The 20,062-nt window shown below is 37.4% G+C and overlaps 1 protein-coding gene across 1 annotated transcript in view; it reads left to right on the top strand.

The window, feature by feature from the left end:
* slc34a1b (solute carrier family 34 member 1b) overlaps positions 1 to 13,603 on the top strand; it is a 36,073-nt gene extending 22,470 nt beyond the window's left edge. The window contains exons 8-10 of the mRNA XM_056447051.1: positions 426 to 542; positions 4,802 to 4,926; positions 12,825 to 13,603. Of these exons, the coding sequence (XP_056303026.1) occupies positions 426 to 542; positions 4,802 to 4,926; positions 12,825 to 13,382 (800 nt within the window). The 3' untranslated portion in view covers positions 13,383 to 13,603. The remainder of the gene's footprint in view (positions 1 to 425; positions 543 to 4,801; positions 4,927 to 12,824) is intronic.
* The last annotated feature ends 6,459 nt before the right edge of the window (positions 13,604 to 20,062 follow it).

The raw sequence follows: 20,062 nt of genomic DNA, 5'->3' as shown, positions 1-20,062 counted from the left end.
GAAGTTTGCAAATCTTTGTAATCTTGTACTCAATATTTACTCTTGGTTAACAGATTTTCTTCAAAATATCTTCTGGTATGTACAACAGAAGAAAGTAAATCAAACAGGTTTGGAACAAGTAAAAGGAGAGTAAATGATGACAGAATATTCAGCTTATACCCCATCAACTTCTAAAGTTATAAGGTGTATCAACTCAAAATAAACACTCAGTATTCTTAGAAAGGAACCACCTCTTAACTTAATTGCCTTATTTTAATATTTTCCTCATGATGCTTTTTGATGTTCTAGCACTTCCTCTTACCCACTTTCTAAGAGTGCTGCTTTTTAAAAAGAGTTCATCCAGTGTTTCTGTCTGAGGATCCCCAAAGGCAGTCTGTATATCATCACTTTGCAGCATTTCATAAAAACAAAATATTTTCCTGCAGATTTTCCTTTTCCGTTCGGCTGGTTGACTGGCTATCTGGCCATTCTGATTGGTGCTGGGATGACCTTCGTGGTTCAGAGCAGTTCAGTGTTCACTTCTGCCATCACTCCTTTGATAGGTGAGTAGATGTAACTTGCTTACTCCCACGGCCGTTTATATTGAAGTTGATATTTAGCCGCACCATGTTGGTGATTTGTAATGAGGTGGGTCGTTAGCCCAACGCTCAACCCCCAAGCTGGAGGACGAGGACATACACACAATTACTATGGACAATTTAGCTTACCCAATTTACCTATAGCGCATGTCTTGGACTGGAGCACAAACTCCACACAGACATACCAACTGACCCAGCCGGGGCTCGAATCAGCAAACGTCTTGCTGTGAGGCGACAGCGCTACCCACCGAGCCACTGTGCTGCCAAAGTAGATGTACCTATGGGTAAAAAAAAGTCAACAAAATGTTTGATTTTCTCTTGTATAATTTAACTGTTCCTCAAAATGACTGGAGAAATTCATTACACCCAAGAGCAGCTCAGAGTAATGCACTAATATTTGCATTTAGACACCACTGAGCCTCGGAGGAGTTAATCTTTAGCCCTCACAGCATTGACTGTTGACTTCTACTCATTCGTATTCACTAGTCTATGAGCTCTGGGCTCTGGGAATCAATGGTCTGTTCTGTGAATAATGTGAAAGTTTTCCTCAATACCGTAAGTCATGCTCTCGATTTCCCAGAGAAATGGCAGACGTACGTTGTTGAGCATCCGTGAGTAAGAGCAATGGCATGAGAAATGAAATAGAGAGAAGCAGTGCCAAGCGAAGCAAGATGTTGTCTTGATGCCCTCTAATCCACCTGCCTCTCTGACGGATAGACGAGTGATGGTCGAACATTGCTCCTGGATTTATTGTAATTAGCTACACAGTGATTAGACTTTCTAGTGAGGCATGACAGCTAGATTATGGATCCCCGGCATCCTAATTACACTGCCTGAGAGACCACTAATCCCAGCAGTTTTAGAGCCGCCACAGAAGCCTCAATTTGTGAGACTGCATTTTTTTCAAACATGATTTTCTTTCCTTTTAAAGAGAAAAATGCAGGTGGTCTTATTAGCAGCTGATGGAATTTACTGTTTAATGACAAACGATTGCATTCACAATTGAGAAGAGAAAAGGTATTTTATTTGTTACAGTTTTACTATGCAGTTCAAGCCAAAGATGATCAAACCACCTGTAACAAATAAGTAGTTTATTTATAGTCTAATTTCGAAAGGATCCTGTGCTTATGATTTCTTGCGGCTGGTTTCACATTATTATATTTATGATTCACCAGACGATTCCTAAGCCACTATAAATACCTTAAATTCCATTTAACAGCCATATTTGTTTTGAAGAATCCCCCTTCCACCCCTACTCCTCCTCCTTTCCTAGATGGGTGGCACGATGGCCCAGCGGTTAGCACCGTTGCCTCACAACAAGAACGTCACTGGTTCTAGTCCTTACCAAGCCAGCCGATGTTTCTGTGCGGAGTTTACACGTTCTCCCCGTGCTCACGTGGGTTTTCCACTGGGTTCCCCGGTTTCCTCCCACCGTCCGAAAACATGCAACTTTAGTTAATTGACTAATCCAAATTGGCACCATAAACATGCACCTAGTTAGAGCAATCACTATCTGTTCATTAGCTACTACAGCAAGGGAGTTCTCGAGATCTACCTGAGCTCAAACTCCAATATTGCTAAGCCAATATTGCTTAGTGCTTCATGTGATGTATCAATCGCTAAAATCCTATATATTGTATATGTTACGTATACACTCACAAGCCACTTTACTACTTGCACCTGTCCAACTGCTAGTTAACGCAAATTTCTAATCAGCCAATCACATGGCAGCAACTCAATGCATTTAGGCATGTAGACATGGGCTGCGTCCAAAACCGCCTACTACTCAGTAGGTACTGCATTTGAATTTAAACGTACTACTCGGCCGTTGGAAAAGTACGTTCTATACAGTATAAATGTGAAAAGTATGAATGGAAATCGGACATGACCTACCTGCGTCAGTTGCGTCGCTTCACTCCCATCCATAAATTCTCTCGCGGGGCATCATGGGATGGCGCAGCGTGCATGGGATGATTTTTGCATACTGATTTTAGCATACTGTATAGTATGGAAGTATGCGGTTTCGGACGCAGCGACGGTCAAGACAATCTGCTGCAGTTCAAACCAGACGGGTTGGTCTGAGTACTTCAGAAACTGCTAATCTGTAATCATCATCTCCAGCTTAACCTCATGAAAACGGAAATGCTTGAAGTTTCTGCCAACCCGACTCTTCACCATAACTTTTCAATCCAGATGGATGGAGCAACCATCACTGCATCCAAAATGGTAAAAAGCCTTGGAGTTACGATTGATGACCAACTGAACTTCTCTGACCACATTTCTAGAACTGCTCGATCTTGCAGATTCGCACTCTACAACATCAGAAAGGTCCGACCCTTCCTATCTGAACATACAGCTCAACTCATTGTTCAAGCTCTTGTTCTCTCCAAACTGGACTATTGCAACTCTCTGCTAGCCGGGCTACCAGCTAGTTCTATCAAACCTCTTCAGCTGCTTCAGAACGCAGCAGCACGAGTGGTCTTTGATGAACCCAAAAGAGCACATGTCACTCCGCTACTCACCCGTTTGCACTGGCTTCCAGTTGCTGCCCGCATCAAATTCAAAGCTCTGATGTTTGCTTACAAAGTGACCGTTAGCTTGGCTCCTTCATATCTGCTCTCACTTCTGCAGATATATGTGCCCTCCAGAAACTTGCGTTCTGTGAATGAACGTCGCCTCATTGTTCCATCCCAAAGAGAGAAGAAATCACTTTCCCGAACTCTCACATTCAATCTGCCCAGTTGGTGGAATGAACTCCCTAACTACATCAGAACAGCAGAGTCACTTGCTGTCTTCAAGAAACGACTAAAAACGCAACTATTTAGTCTCCACTTTCCTTCCTAATCTGCAACTGCCTCTCTGGCTATACCACTAACTGTGCCCTCTCTCTCTCTCTCTCTCTCTCTCCAAAAAAAAAATTAATAAAAAAAAAATAAAAAAATTTTACTAATGCTTTGCTTCTTAGACATTACACACCTGAAACTTGTCTATAGCACTTGTTCACTGCTGCTCTTATAGTTGTGTAAATTGCTTCCTTGTCCTCATTTGTAAGTCACTTTGGATAAAAGCGTCTGCTAAATGACTAAATATAAATGTAAATGTAATCTGCTGGGATTTTCACACACAACTATCTATAAGGTTTACAGAGAATGGTCAGAAAACGAGAAAATATACAGTGAGTGGCAGTGGGTGCAAATGCCTTGTTGATGCCAGAGGTCAAAGGAAAATGGCCAGACTGGTCCCAGCTGAAATCAAAGCTACAGTAACACAAATAACTCGTTACAACCAAGGTATGCAGAAGAGCATCTCTGAACACACAACATCTCAACCTTAAGGCGGATGGGCTACAGCAGCAGAAGACCACACCAGGTGCCACTCTTCTCAGCGAAGAATAGGAAACTGAAGCTACTATTTGCACAGACTCACCAAAATTGAACAAAGATTGGAAAACGTTGCCTGGTCTGATGAGTTAATTTCTGCTGCGACATTTGGATGGTAGGGTCAGAATTTGGCACCAACAACATGAAAGCACGGATCCATCCTGCCTTGTATCAACGGTTCTGGCTGCTGGTGGTGGTGTAATGGTGTGGGGGATATTTTTATGACACACTTTGGGTACCAAAATACCAATCGAGCATGGTGTCAACGTCACAGCCTACCTGAGTGTTGTTGCTGACCATGTCCATCCCTTTATGACCACAGTTGTACCCATCTTCTACTTCCTGCAGGATAATGTATAATAAAAGTGTGAATCATCTCAGACTGGTTTCTTGAACATGACAATGAGTTTACTGTACTCAAATAGCCTCCACAGTCACCAGATCTTAATCCAACAGAGCACATTTGGGATGTGGTGGAACGAGAGATTCGCATCATGGATGTGCAGGATAAATCTGTAGCAACTGCGTGATACTGTCATGTCAATAAGGACCAAAATCTCTGAGGAATATGTCCAGTACCTTGTTAAATCTATGCCATGAAGGATTAGGGGAGTTTTGAAGGCAAGATTGGTACAACCCAGCATAAAGTAGACACTGATGAGTGAGTGTGCCCTTTGGAACAATTTCATTGGGTCATTTTCATAAGGTAAATGCCAGCTCTATAGTGGTTATACATGTTCATCCAATTTGCTTTTAACAAGCCCAGATTCACCTCATGAGAAGGTCTCATTAGTAACCGAAATGATCTGCTCTGGAGAACTCTCACGTTCATTTTGCTTTCAGGTATCGGTGTGATAAGTATCGAGCGGGCCTACCCTCTGACCCTCGGATCTAATATAGGCACCACCACTACAGCTATTTTAGCTGCATTAGCCAGCCCTGGAGACAAGCTAGCAGCGGCCTTTCAGGTGAGACTCTGAGACTTGAACTAATTAAACAGTGAATGAGTTTGAACACCCAACGAATGCTGATCCTAAAATACCAATGCTTTCAATTCACTTGTTACTTTGTGATATACAGACCACCAAGCCTCTACTTGTACAAACAGAGAAATTCAAAAGCCATTTATGAACACTTTTTAATCACATCACACCAAAGAGCAATTCTAAAATCATGGTGTAAACTGTAGTTTCTGAACTTGTATTCCAGACACTAATACTATAGCTATTTATAAAGACGAATCTATGTCTGATCACCTTTGATTAGCCATAGATATAAAGATTGATATAAACATAGATTTTCAATGGTGTTACAGCACAGTGGGAGTGTGTATTGGTGCCATTTGTTGTTTGATTATTGGATTCTGATAAAGCTTTTAGCTTTTCCAGAAACTGCGATGCGTGACATTAGACTTAACAAATTGGATAATATGTTCTGTAATGCTGAAAGGATTGGTCCTCTTAAAAATATACATCCTAAATTTTTTGACTAGTCATTTTAATATTTGTTAAAGTTGCAGTCCATTCGTTTATTAATTTTCCCTTGGCTTAGTCCCTTATTTATGAGGGGTCACCACAGCAGAATGAACCACCAACTATTCCAGCATATGTTTTACGCAGTGGATGCCCTTATACCTGCAACCCAGTTGTACTGGTATTCTGGGAAACACCCATACACCCATTCACACACGCACGCACGCGCGCACACACACACACACACACACTTCTACACTATGGCCAATTTAGCTCATCCAATTCACATAAAGGGTGTGTCTTTGGACTGTGCGGGAAACTGGAGCACCCGGAGCAAGCTCCACACTGTTAGCTCACCATCTCCATGCCAGATAAATATGATTCAGCCCTGGACGCCAGATCTTGTCAGAAAATGTCAGTTTCTTCAGGTATATGGACAGCAAGCCAGCAGAGTTTCCAATACCCAAACCTGTTAACCAGTATTCAACTGAATTAACAGTCTCCTATCAATATAGGAGTTGACTGAGAAACTCCTAGTAATGATGATAAAAAAAGAGCAGAGTTTATTGAATATTCTTAGTTGCGTATGATTCAATGCTCAGACTTCGTCTGACCAGGATAAATCCAATAAGTGTTATTATACCACAAGCAACAGCAATGGAAATTTACTGCTTCACAACATTGTCCAGAGACAATAAAGGCCTTGAAATAGAGACTTTTTTTATCTCTTACTCATAAAAACTAATTTCGCTTGAATCCACAGTGATAAGATTAGAACAATACGGAAAAATGGAAATGATAATAAAGCAATAATTATAGGAAAATAGTAATAATAAAATATAAAAACATAATAAAATGGCAAATAATAATCAATAATAATAATCAAATCATTAACTAATGATCAATAAAATGATATAATGATATTTATATAAATGACTAATGACCATATGACTAAATAAAATAATTAAATGAAGAATAAATGAATAAAAAATCTAAATAAAACACAACACAAATGAATGGTTGCTTTCTTGAAACAACACACATAAGTTTGCTACAAGGATTCTCAGATCCTTAGATTCTTCAACACATAAATGCCAACTGACTCAGCCGGGACTCAAACCAGCAACCTTCTTGCTGTGAGGTGACAGTGCTAACCACTGAGCCACCATGTTGCCACAGTTGCAGTCTATAATTTAAAAGAAAAAGATCCATTACTTTTTTTTTTTGCACAAGTAGATAACACACGTGTTTCTTCTTACCTAAATAACAATGTTAAGCTTATAATAATGTTTTCTATTTAGAATAGCGCTGGCAGGTTTTCAGGGAATTATGAGCTTCCGTCATTTATCTTTTCATCATCACATCACATCTGTATACAGTGTGAACTCTGGCTAGTACATTATAGCACACATGAGGAACAGGAATCGATAATTGTGCCTTTTTCTGAATTAAACTGTAGAGAAATTTCAACTGAAATGTAACATTAATACACCCTATTACACAAAGTCATGCAATGATGATGTTTTTAACATTAACAATTTGAGAACAAAGCATGGCAATTATAATAATTTGTTATCATACGATTTTATGGGATATATGCTGCAAGCAGCCATTAGATTTTGGTTTAATCCCAATTCTACCCCTTAGCCCTTTCCCTTACCCCTACCCATCGTTTTGGGCATTCCCGTGAAGGGGTAGGGGTGTCCCAATTCTCTTTAGCTTGAGATTTTTCAGAGTTATTTCATTTTACTTTGTTATAAACAGCAGACACGTACAGAAGGGGGGTTTGGATGCTTCTCCCCGTGCTTGCGTGGGTTTTCCCCGGGTCCTCCGGTTTCCTCCCACAGTCCAAAAACATGAGACATAAGTAAATTGACTAAACCAAATCAGCACCATATTCAAATTCCCCCAGCAAAACACCACCTTAGCAATCCTTAAGCAGCAGGGGGGGGGGGGGTTCCTCGAGATCTACCTGAGCTCAAACTCCCCTCTCTCCCTGCAAATGGGAGGGAGCCCCGGGCTCGAAGATCTCATGAGCTCAGGGCTCTCTCCTGGGACAGCATGCCAAACTAGCTTATTACCAATCATCAGCTAAGTGTGAACTTAAAGATTATGTAAAAGTCACATGAAATCAGACATAACCGTTCACACTGCGGTCGCATTGCAAAACATCAATCTGTGTCTGATTTAAGACTACAAATGAAAGTGGAACAGATCTGACCTGAAAAGATCAGATTCCATGTGGTTTGGGCTGTTCACACAATCATTACCTGAGTCACATGTGGGCAAAAAAATCTGGTTCGGGCCACATTTGGCTGCAGTGTTTCAAGGGCCAAGGGGAAGGGGTAGGGGTACAATAATAGAATTGGGATTAGGCCTAATCACCATTTTTATTGGTGATTATTGTTTGTCATCGGTTCTCATGTTGCTATCTTGTTTAGATATGATCCTTAGGTGTGGGTCTTATTTAGATCAGACTTCATTCATTTTCCTTCGGCTTAGTCTCTTTATTCATCAGGGGTCACCACAGCGGATGTTTTACACAGTGGATGCCCTTCCAGCTGCAACCCAGTACTGGGAAACACCATACACTCATATGCACACACATAGACTACGGCCAGTTTAGTTTATTCAAGTCACCTATAGCGCATATCTTTGGACTGTGGGGGCAACCAGAGCACCCGGAGTAAACCCACACAAACACGGGAAGAACATGCAAACTCCACACAGACATTCCAACTGACCCAGGACTCGAACCAGCAACTTTCTTGCTGTGAGGCAACAGTGCTAACCACTAAGCCACTGTGATGCCCCTAGATCAGACTTTTAAAACTCAAAACCTTTAGAATCATCAGCACTGTGGAGCAGATGAACAGCCATGGTGAAGAGGCAAAATGTACAGACTGCAATGTCTGTAAAAAATGAATGAAGTTGATAATTGCTTATATTACAAAAAGGAATAGCGACAGTAAATCCTTTCAGAATGTAACTATTAATACAGTAAAACATTTTATTATGAATAATTTAAAGAAACGATTCCCCCTCAATAAAATAGAATATTGCAATAATTAGGATTATGAATGATTGCAATAATAATTCTAAATGACTAATTATTCATCAGTGGACCTTATTGTTTCTTTTAAATTAGTTAGTTCTCATAATCTTTAATTAAAATCACATTCCCTTTCGCCTTGTAATGACTTTTCTGTTTACTGGTGTGAGAACGGAACGGTGCCTCTTCCCTTCAGCAACCTGTCATATGAGATCACAGCAATCAGCAAACAACGATTTGGTCAATTCTTGATGGACAAAAAGCTATCTCTTGCTTTAGAAGTGGTGCAGTGGGATCGCCTCACAGCAAGAAGGTCGCTGGTTCAAGCCCCGGCTGGGTCAGTTGGCATTTCTGTGTGGAGTTTGCATGTTCTCCTCGTGTTCATGTGGGTTTCCTCCAAATGCTCCAGTAGTCCCCATAGTCCAAAAACATGCGGTATAGGTGAATTGAATAAGTTAAATCGGCCGTAGTGTGTGTGTGTGTGTGTATGGGTGTTTCCTAGTGTTGGATTGCGGCTGGAAGGGCGTCCGCTGCGTAAAAAAATATGCTGGAGAATTTAGCGGTTCATACCGCTGTGGCAACCCCTGATTAATAAAGGAACTGAGCTAAAAAGAAAATGAATGAATGAATGAAACGTATGTGTTACTCTCTCCAGACCTAGTGGAATCTGGACCGGCACAAGCCAAACCACGCACAAAACTGTGAATGATAAGGTGACAGACATGTTATAGCATTGCTCGAGTGCAGTTTAATATAACAAAGATAATTACTTTTTTTAAAAGCTAACACATTGTACACAGTGTTCCAGAATAAAACCAAACTTATCTCAATAATATAAAATTTAAATGTGTCACTTATATCAATGCACATATTCCTTAATGCAACGTAACTAGATTTTCTATGTAAACAAAAGGCATTAATACGTTAAACAAAAATACTCAATACACTTGAATACCCTTCTTAGAATACAGTATTGGTCCTACTTTAGATACTGAAGTAATATTACATGAATTATTAAAAGAATGCATTTCTTACCCCATCTATAACTACTTGTATAAATGAAAAACTGATGCTAATCATTATAACAACATTCTCTTTCACACCATTTCCAAATTACGTTACATCAACATTTATATTAACACCTGTTAATATATTTAGGAGAAATACAAACAATATAGAATTAAATACATTTGCCTGTTACTCATTTGATAACCTCAAGTTATTGAGAAAGCAAATTATCACGTTTCAAAACCAAAAATCCAGGATTAAAACATTAAACTCTTACTATCACTTATTACTATTCAAATTTAATATTTTATGGGACAGTGTTATGCTTTCACAAACAATTGAGAAGAGAATCACAACAGAAATATACACCATATGAACTGAATCTGGCTGACATTCATAACAAATGTAATTACAACAATTAGTTAACATGAAGGTGTTTAAAAAATGACCTAATGCATATTTCTAAATGCATACATCACTACATGCTCCTTTTACATCACTTCAGTTAACCATTAATCATTAGCTTCGGTTGCTTTTGCTAACCACGAGTGGCTGTTTACCATCTAAATAAACCAAAAACGAATGTATTTATACAACTAACAAATTCTAACATCTTTTCCAAATATTTTTTTAGAGTAAAGATGACAAATATTTCACACAGACCACTTTAAATGGGTGCTTATCCATACCTGTGAATGATAAAGGAGACAGACATGTCATAGCATTGCTCGAGTGCAGTTTAATATGACCTCGAGTTGCCGGTCTCCTAGGTCAGTGTTTCCCAACCCTGTTCCTGAAGGCACACCAACAGTACACATTTTCAACCTCTCCCTAATCAAACACACTTAAATCAACTTAGCAGAACATTAGAAAAGACCCCAAAACCTGACACGAATGGGTCAGATAAGGGAGACATACAAAATTTGTACTGTTGGTGTGCCTCCAGGAACAGGGTTGGGAAACACTGTCCTAGGTAACCCACTAACACACCACACTGCCCTCTGCAGGTGTGGTGGTGAAATACATGAATCATTTTATTTACTCTTAAGAACTAGAACAGGAATAAAACAAAAAAATGAAGTAAAGGGTGAGGGGGCGATTAACTTTTCCTTTTTGACACATTATGTAGAATAATTTCCCTCTATCTGTCACATATGTAATATAGGTCTCAAAATAATAACTTGAGTTTTTTCAGTAGGCTACTGAAAAAAAAGGTTGCATCACCCATTCCTAGAGCAGTGTTTTCCAACCCAGGAGGCACACCAACAGTACATAATTTAGATGTCTCCCTTATCTGAACCATTCATTTCAGGTTTTCGAGTCTCTTCTAATATTCTAATGATTTGTTTTAGGTGTGTTCGAGCAGCAAGATGTTGAAAATGTGTACTGTTGGTGTGCCTTCAGGAAAGTGTTGATTTTGACAGCAATTATTTATTTAGTTTTAGTCTTGCGTGGAAGAAGCCTCAAGCGTGAGTGATTTACATGTTGGATGTCAAACTCAATTCCTGGACGGACGCAGCCCTGCAGTTTAGTTCCAACACTAATTAAACACAGCTGATCAAACTAATTAAAGGGCACCTATGTTAGCCCTTTTTTCAGATTTAATATGTGTTTTGCGTCTCCAGAATGTGTCTGTTAATTTTCAGCTCAAAACACCCATCAGATTTTTCACTATACCTTTTGCAAGATTCTATTTTATGCATTTTTGCACTAGGGGCTGTTTTGTCATACTGCGCCTTTAAGGCTAGTCCTCCCCGCCCACCATTTCTATGTGCTTTTCTGTGTACCTTAATCTCCTCCCTCGGCTGCGTCAGGCAACAGACAGACTTAAAGGAAGCAGATCTCTCGTAGCGTTTGTGAGAAATACTACAGTAAGAACTTTACCAATGATTATTTGTTGTGCAGTTGCATCGATGAGTCACACACAATGTCGTTACAAAGTTCACGTGCACACACACACAGATACACACGCACACACACACCACAGCAGACACACACACACAGACAGACAGAGCACACGTTTAGCTTTGCACTCTTTTTGCACGCAAATGTGACAGGATACAGGTTAATATCCACTGCTGTATGGATATCTGTTATGTTAATGTACAAAATAAACCTGATTTAACGTCCACAAACCAGGATTGAAGCGTCTTCTTTTTTAATTGTTCTGACACGTGGCTGTGCTGATGAAGTAAAGCTGAAGTAAATCGCTGTAATTCACTACACAAGTGCACTGTTTTAAAACATTTTGAAACTTATTCTATATTTGTTGTTTTTATCAGCTTTTTCCTCCCTGTATGGTTTACGTTTTTTTGTCTTGACATCAAACATGAATCTTTTTTTTTCTCTCAGTTGTTACCATTTCATTATAGTTTAATCAGACAGACATCCCTTTGGATGATTATTTAATTGCATCCTGCGTCCGTGGGCCATTTACTTTTCAAATGTAAGATTAATTCTGATTGTATATTTACTAATATACATTCCTCAATCCCATTTTCGTATCGTTTTTATTAGTCAATGAAAATGTCAGTTCATTTGTATTATAGTTGTCGTCATAACAACATGTCGTCTAGTTTTCGTTGGTAGAAACTTGTTCGACATGAAAATTATGACGAAAATTTTTCTCCATGTAATCATTGATCAGGAGTTTTAGCTATGTTTGTGTGAGTGTCTGGATTATTGTCAGCTGAAGCAGGTGTTGATTGGCGCATGGCCTCATAGTTGTAGTTCATGTGGTGGCAGATGTGTAGATCGCTGGTAGATCGCTGGTGATCGTGTCAAATAGCTTGTGTAGGCTTTGAATTTTGATAGTTAGTTCCAACAAATATTAGTAAACCATCCTAGATCACATATTGATATAGAGCAGATGTTGTCAATTCAAGTATTATACTGTAGTATGGCATCGCATGCTGTTTTATGAGGACTATGGCGTTTTATGTTTTAAAATGCTATGGGTTTACACTCAAATTACTTTTGCTGCTTGTTCAAGCAACTGTGTCATGCATAACACATCAATTCTGACTGAATATTTTCCAAAAACATCCCTCAATCACTTTCTCGTCTCGTTTTTAATATTCAATGAAAATGGCAGCATACTTGTATTATAGTTGTCATCATCATCACTTCATTTTCTGTTAGTTTTCGTCTAGTTTTCCTTGGTAGAAATTTGTTCGTCATGAAAATTAGGACAAATTTTTTCGTCAACAAAATTAACACCGCTTCAGGAACAGGGTTGGGAAACAGTCCTAGATTACTCCTATTATTAGTTTTTAAAGCCAATAAACCCATATAAATCTGTTGCTCATTCTGCTTTGCACATTGTGCACCTCAGGTTGCTCTGTGTCATTTCATCTTCAACATTCTGGGCATATTACTGTGGTATCCAGTTCCTCTCACCCGACTCCCCATCCGCATGGCATGCTTTCTAGGAGAGCGGACTGCAAAATATCGCTGGTTTGCAGTGCTGTACCTGATTCTGTGCTTCCTCCTTTTGCCATCCATTGTCTTTGCGCTCTCTATGGCTGGATGGCTGATTCTGATGGGAATATGTGTCCCGGTTGTTGCTGTCCTGCTTTGCATTGTTATCGTGAATAAACTGCAATCACACAAGCCTCACCTCCTGCCTCGGTGGCTACAAACGTGGGACCACCTGCCTCTCTGGATGCACTCACTCAAACCAATGGATGCCATCATCACAAGAGCCACACTGTGCTGCAGGGAAGCCCAGACCCCAGATCACAGCCGCACGTCTCCTGAGGATCTGACAGACTATGAAGCCGAGAAAAATCATGCACCTTTGGCACAAAATGGCCCATGTTTGATTTATGATCATGAGACTGAGGCTGGGGCTGTTTTTGACTCAATGAATGGCAAGTGCAGCAAGCTTTAGACTATATATGGTGATTCAAATTTTTGGTAACAGGGTGTCCGCTGGGTCTTAAAAAGTATTAAAAGTTGATTAAATAAATGTAGAGAAATTATAGGCCCTTAAAAAGTATTAAAAAAGTCTTAAATGATATTTTGCAAGGTATTAAATTTTATGATTTTTGATTATGCAATGTATAGTTGTATGCTAAAGTTTGCTTGAATTAAATCTGCAAATATCAGAATGCTGTGTAGTTCATAAAATTAATAAAATCCTGCTAGATTTGACATCATGCTGCTTTGTTTACTGCAGTAATCAAGGCAACACCATTATTTCTGCTGTTCTATAGAAACCAACCTGCTGATTTAGTGGATTTGTATTCAGCATATGAATAATGTTTCAGTTTTGGATTCGTTTCTTACATTAATATTTAGTAAATATACTGTAACTTAAAATCTTGCCAGTGTTTTTCAGTTGAAAAGTGGTTAAAAGGTCTTAAAAAGGGCTTAAAAAAGGTCTTAAAAGGTATTGAATTTTACTCTCTGATTCCTGTATATACTCTGTTGAAATTATGTGATTTTTAAATTTTATTTCGTATTTCCAATAATATAATTTTTTACTGGAGAAAGTCTTAATTCAGTTTGATTTTAGTTTTATTTCAGCTAGAAAAAAATCTGTTTTTAATTTTAATACCATTTTTAAGTAATTATTAGGTCCCTTAAGCAATATGTTTTTCGATTGTCTACAGAACAAACCATTGTTATACAATGACTTGCCTAATTACACTAAGTAACCTAGTTAAGTCTTTAAATTTCACTACCAGCATCTCGAAAAATATCTAGTCAAATATTATGTACTGTCATCATGACAAAAATAAAATAAATCAGTTATAAGAAATTAGTTATTAAAACTATTATGTTTAGAAATGTGTTGAAAAAAAATAAATCTTTCCGCTAAACAGAAATTGGGGAAAAAATACAGGGTGGCTAATAATTCAGGAGGGCTAATAATTCTGACTTTAACTGTATATCCTCTCTATGAGGCTCAAAAATAAAATATTTCAAAATTGAAGTCCCCCTGAAATCAAAGTTGAAAGTTTTTATAAACATCCACATGTTAGTCTTAACACAGTCTGATTGGATTAAACAATTCGAAAACTTGCATTCAGAAGATGTAGAGTTTCTCAATTCTACCAATAGCAATCAATGTTTTTTATCCCATCACAGCACACTTCATCTCCTTATTAGGTTTCATTCATTTTCTTTTCGTGTTGGTCACTTTATTAATCTGAGGTCGGAAGAAACATGAATGCGGGGAGAACATGCAAACTCTACACAGAAATGCCAGTTGACCCAGCCGAGGCTCGAACCAGCAACCTTCTTGCTGTGAGGCGATCATGCTACCCACTGCGTCACCATGACACCCTCTGTTTTCTCCTCATTTAAAAAAAAAAGATTCTCGGAAAGCCATGCTTTTACCTCCTCCAAGCACAGTGACAGAGATTTCACAACAGAGGACTCATTTTCCTTTGTGATTGACATAAATTTGTGTATCGTCTGCATAAAGATGAAAGTGCAGGCCATATTTACTGAAAAAAAAACCCTAATGGGAGCATATAGAGAGAGAAGAGAGAAAGTGCAAAGCTCGAGCCCAGAAGACCACATCCTAACGGTGCTATAGAGGAGCAAAAGTTACCAATCTTGACAAAAAAATTTCTGTCAGAAAGGAATGATGTAAACCATTTCAGCACTGTACCCTTCGACCCAACCCAGGACTCTAGCAGATATAATAACGCAGAGTGGTCAATGGTATCGAAGGCTGCAGATAAATGCAGCAGAATTAAGGCCACATGATTACTGGCATCAGTAAGGAGATAAATATCATTCAAAATTCTTAATAAGGCATATGCATAGGTCTTTAATCTTGTTTTGAACTAACAGCGTGTGACTGTGCCATGGAAATTTATTAGGAAGGATATTCCAGTGTGTAGGTGCCATATATGAGAGGCTCGACCTCCTTTAGTGGATTTTGCTATTCTGGGTAGTGGATACAGTATGTAAGACTTTTTTTGTCCTAAAGAGAACAGCTGAAAATATGAGCCAAAAAAAAGACCCTACCCCAGACACTGCAGTTATCAGTGCACTGGTTTCTCTCTCCCTCCAGCCATAGTCATTGTGAGGTGTAAAAAACGTTCATACTAGACTCGAAAAGTGCTGCACTATGAAAGCCATTAGTTTAATGGCCTTTTGCTGTGCAAACCAAAGCACAAGAGAAGCGGAGCACACCATCGACTAGCTTTGCACGGATCATGGTCAAAGTTCAATTTTCTGTTCTATGGATATTCTGCTCATGTACACATAGCTACTTATCCATGCATGAACTGCACATGCTCACTGGAAAATCTAAGACCACTCAAATAATCACCTCTCAAATCCATGATCATGACAGCTTTTCATATCTGCTAAGTGCAAATATCTGATGAATATCTTTTAAAGGCCTGTTTTATAAACATTCTAAATCATAAACATCCTATGCATAAGCAAAGTCATAAATCACAAGCATCAATTCCAAACATGCTCTGTATTTACTTTGTTGTGAGTGTTTTTGAAGCCAATATTGCTTACCTGACACAAATTTGTTGATACAATGGAATACAAATTAGACTTCTCTAAAGAGGTGTTTTAAAAATGGCTGACTTTAAAATTTGTCAGCCACTGAAATTTATTTTTGATCTTAGGTTTTCCTCTCAATATATTGTTTTTAGTCTTTTTTAGTTGTCCCAAAATATATTTATTACTGAGATCCAGAAGTAGGCTTATGTTTCGTGCAAATAACCAAATCAATAATGGCAAATCATAATCATTTTAAATTTTGAAGAACAAACACACCAACCAATCACATTTCCTTATTGCAGAGATGCTCACACTAGGCCCATGCTCAAAAGTTGGCACATGGTAACATTTAATTTGGCTGACCATCCCATCTGAGAAGGGAGGAAGAATAATGGTGAGGGTTGGGGCGAATGCCTTCAACAGAGATTGTCATTTCTAATTTAACATAATCTTATATTTGCTTGTTTAAGTGATGAACTACAAAAAAGCAAACTAAAATTAAATGTTTCAATTAAAATTTGTCAATTAATCAGATTTTTTTAAAGGATCATTACACCCTTAAACTAATTTTTTTTAGATGTTGACATATGCAATATATGTGCGTGGCATGTTGCTAAAATCACACTCATAGGACACATGCATTTCAAATGAAAAATGGTTATTTTTGTAAATAAAAAAGCTCCATTGTGTTATAAATGAGATTGTTAATGTTGTATTGTATTATAAGTAAATGAAAAACAAAAAGATTTTGTCATTATAAATACGATTGAATAATTTTTTTCCTATTTATTTTAAAATATTTTTAAATTAGGAAGTTACTCATGGCAACTTTAATGTAATACAGTTGGGTATATTTAGCTTTGGTCCACCACCCTTGATCAAGTTTGGTTTTTGGCCCTTCATAAGAAAAAGTTTGGGCACTCCTGCCTCATTGCAGTAGCATAAGTGAAGGCAGGAACTGAAGCATCCGGTGTCATTGTCACTGTCAGTGATACAAAACAGAGAAGAAGAGAAAGCAAGATAACATGATAAAAACATAAAAGAATGCCAAAAGGTTTGTTGAATGAGACAGTGCAATGTCTTGAAAATCTGTCATGTCTCATTTATATATCAAAAAGCCAGTAAACAAAAACTTAACACATAAAAATCATACCCAGGAAAGCCAAGTCTCGATTTGCAAAACTTAGTCAGCAACAATAAATAAACATATACAGAAAAGCATTTAGCTATATATAAAAGTTAATGCATATATATATATATATATATATATATATATATATATATATATATATATATATATATATATATATATATATATATATATATATATATATATATATATATATATATATAAATATATATATATATATATATATATATGCATTAACTTTTATTTAAAGCTGTAACATGTTTATGACCACAGGTGCCACAAAGTCTGGTGCCAAAATTCGCTGTGTGTGACACCTTGTTTTTACCAGGTGTCCTAATCGGAAATTGGGACCCATTCCTTGCTGCTCAATCTATGTTGCAGATGATGAAAGGGAGAAACCTCCCATGTTTTCAACCCAAACACATTCTAAACCCCCCAGCAGATTTAAAGAACAGAAGTAGTGGAACTCAAAACTTACTTTAAATAGTTTATATCGTGTTTGTTTACAATCTATATACGCTGCCCTATAGCAAAAGTATGTGCAAATACTTTTTCGCGTATGACTCCCCTGGATACGTGTGTGTGTGTGTGTATTTTTAAGACTCTCCTGGAAGCAGCAGGTAACTCGTATCTTTCAGCCAATCAGATGAGAGCCGTATTCGATGTAACCCACTCTGCACTACTTTTGTCTGCTCCTCTACAGAATAGCGAACAGAGAAAGTGATGCGCTGACTTCTAGCCAAAACTATGAAATTCCCTCACTTTCACGGACTAAAAACTTAATTTACATTAAATCTAATGAATGTAAACAGGTTGTTTTTGTGCTTTAGTTGTCTAATATGAAAAATAGACTCTATCATTCAGTAATAAATATATAAACATAAGGATTTTTCAATAATTCTTATAATGAGTTCATTTTTTCTTCATTAAGCTAGAAATAAAAAAAATTGACAATGAAAATATGACAACATAAACGTGTTTATTTGCTTATCATGGGCTGTAGTAAACTTATTTGCAATTAAACTAAAGGAAACCACTGCAGTAATAATGATCCACATTCAGTGGACTGTATTTCATAATCCACAATGGTGTTTTGCATTTGTGTAACGTTTTTTATAAATATGCAGTTTTATTTTGTGCACGTGAATTGTTTTGTGAATATGAATAAATATTTTGCGCACATAAATTTAGTTTAAGCATTTGAATTTGGCTATGCATGTTTACATCGTGACTTTCGCATGAATTTCTTTGAAGTCTTTTCTGATTCCATAATTAAACTCAGTTGAAAGGAATTTAGTCGTGCGTTTGTGCTGTGCCTCTTTATCAAAAAGGTGTTCTTTATAGTCTTGGCTTCTTAATAGTTGTGTGGAACTGAGTTAGATTTGCCATTATTTTATCTAAATCTCTCTATTTTCCTCACTTTTCTATGTTTTTGTTGTTATGTTATGTACATTTGTTCGTTATTTGTTAGACTAGTCAATAAATAACGCTATAACAATGTTGGATTGTCTTTGTTTTTTCCACAGAAAAGGTCACTTTAACGGTAAAGATCCTTGCCACCAGTTTATTAAAATTTGATAAAACTTTTAAACTATTCACAAGAAGTAGTTATAATTCTCTTTCTAAATAAATAAATAATTACAGAGTCTGCTCAGATGGGCGGGCAAAGCCATTATTATATTTATTTTGTTCAATTAACTTTAAGTAATTTCTGAATATTCAAAATTAATAATAATAATACTTGTTATTATTAATCATTAATATTCATAAATTGAGCTAATTTTGCTACATTGCAGTGCTTGAGGTCATTCCTTTACTAATATTTGCTCAACTTCATTATGATTTTTCTCCATACAAGTGTAACAATATGCTGAATTTGATCAGAAAACTTCTAATTTTCACACAATAAAAGAACAATCAACAACATTAGGTGACTCAACAAAGAAAGGAATAATGAGGCAACATGTGTAGCGTATTCATGCAAGTGTTATTGGTCTGATGGGAACACCACTTTTTGCCTGCATGAGGTGCAGAATTGTATCACCGAAATTATGAATATGACTGAAGTAATGGCCTGTCATGAACTCATTCAAGAAAGAGTCTCCGTTTTTCAGTCAAGCTCAGTCTGACTAGATGAAGACTTTTAAAATGACTTCCTCGAGTGGCCCCTGTGGCTTCCACTGACAAGTCAATTTCAAAATGCAGCGAATGAGTCCGGAGAAGCAATGACACGCATAGTCAAGCACATAAATGGCTGACTAAGTTATGCTTTTTAAAACAGTAATGGCCATTTTCACATGATATTACATAGATTGATTTTCCTACGAGTTCTTGATGCATAAAAGAGGTATTTTTTTGTTTTAGATAACATATTTATTCAAATACATAACTCATAAAACAAATATGCTAATGATCAGGTGAATGGCAATATTAGTATTATATATTTGTGTGTGAGAAATACAACAATATATAACTCAAAACTCTACTGTAAATGCATAAATAGTAATAGTTTCTGTGACAGTATTCATTAATTTTTTTCATCATTCTTCATAGCTGCAGAAGTTTAAGATGTGACCTTGCGTCTGTGACACGTTCCACAGTGAGTATTTCCAGGAACAGCACGTATGTGGGCTTTGAGGACCACCCACACAAACAAGATGCTGGAAAAAGCATTTTAAACTACTTGATTTCGGTGCAATTAAAGTTTGATTGAGGACCTTAGTATATTTCTCTCCAATTATTGTGATTAAAAGGTTGCTGGAGGAAAGAAAAGGCCAGGACTTTTACTGTAACAAAAATGTGATTAATTTCAGCCTCTGCTTTATACAGGGCTATTTATTTAATACAGGTGCTAAGAATAATAAATTACTAATACTTGATATACTATTTATTAGGTACACCTTACTAGTACCGGATTGGACCACCGTTTGTCTCCAAAACTG

This window comes from Danio aesculapii, chromosome 21 (genome assembly GCF_903798145.1).
Source record: "Danio aesculapii chromosome 21, fDanAes4.1, whole genome shotgun sequence".
NCBI classification, from domain to species: domain Eukaryota; kingdom Metazoa; phylum Chordata; class Actinopteri; order Cypriniformes; family Danionidae; genus Danio; species Danio aesculapii.
This window is presented reverse-complemented; position numbering and strand designations above follow the sequence as displayed.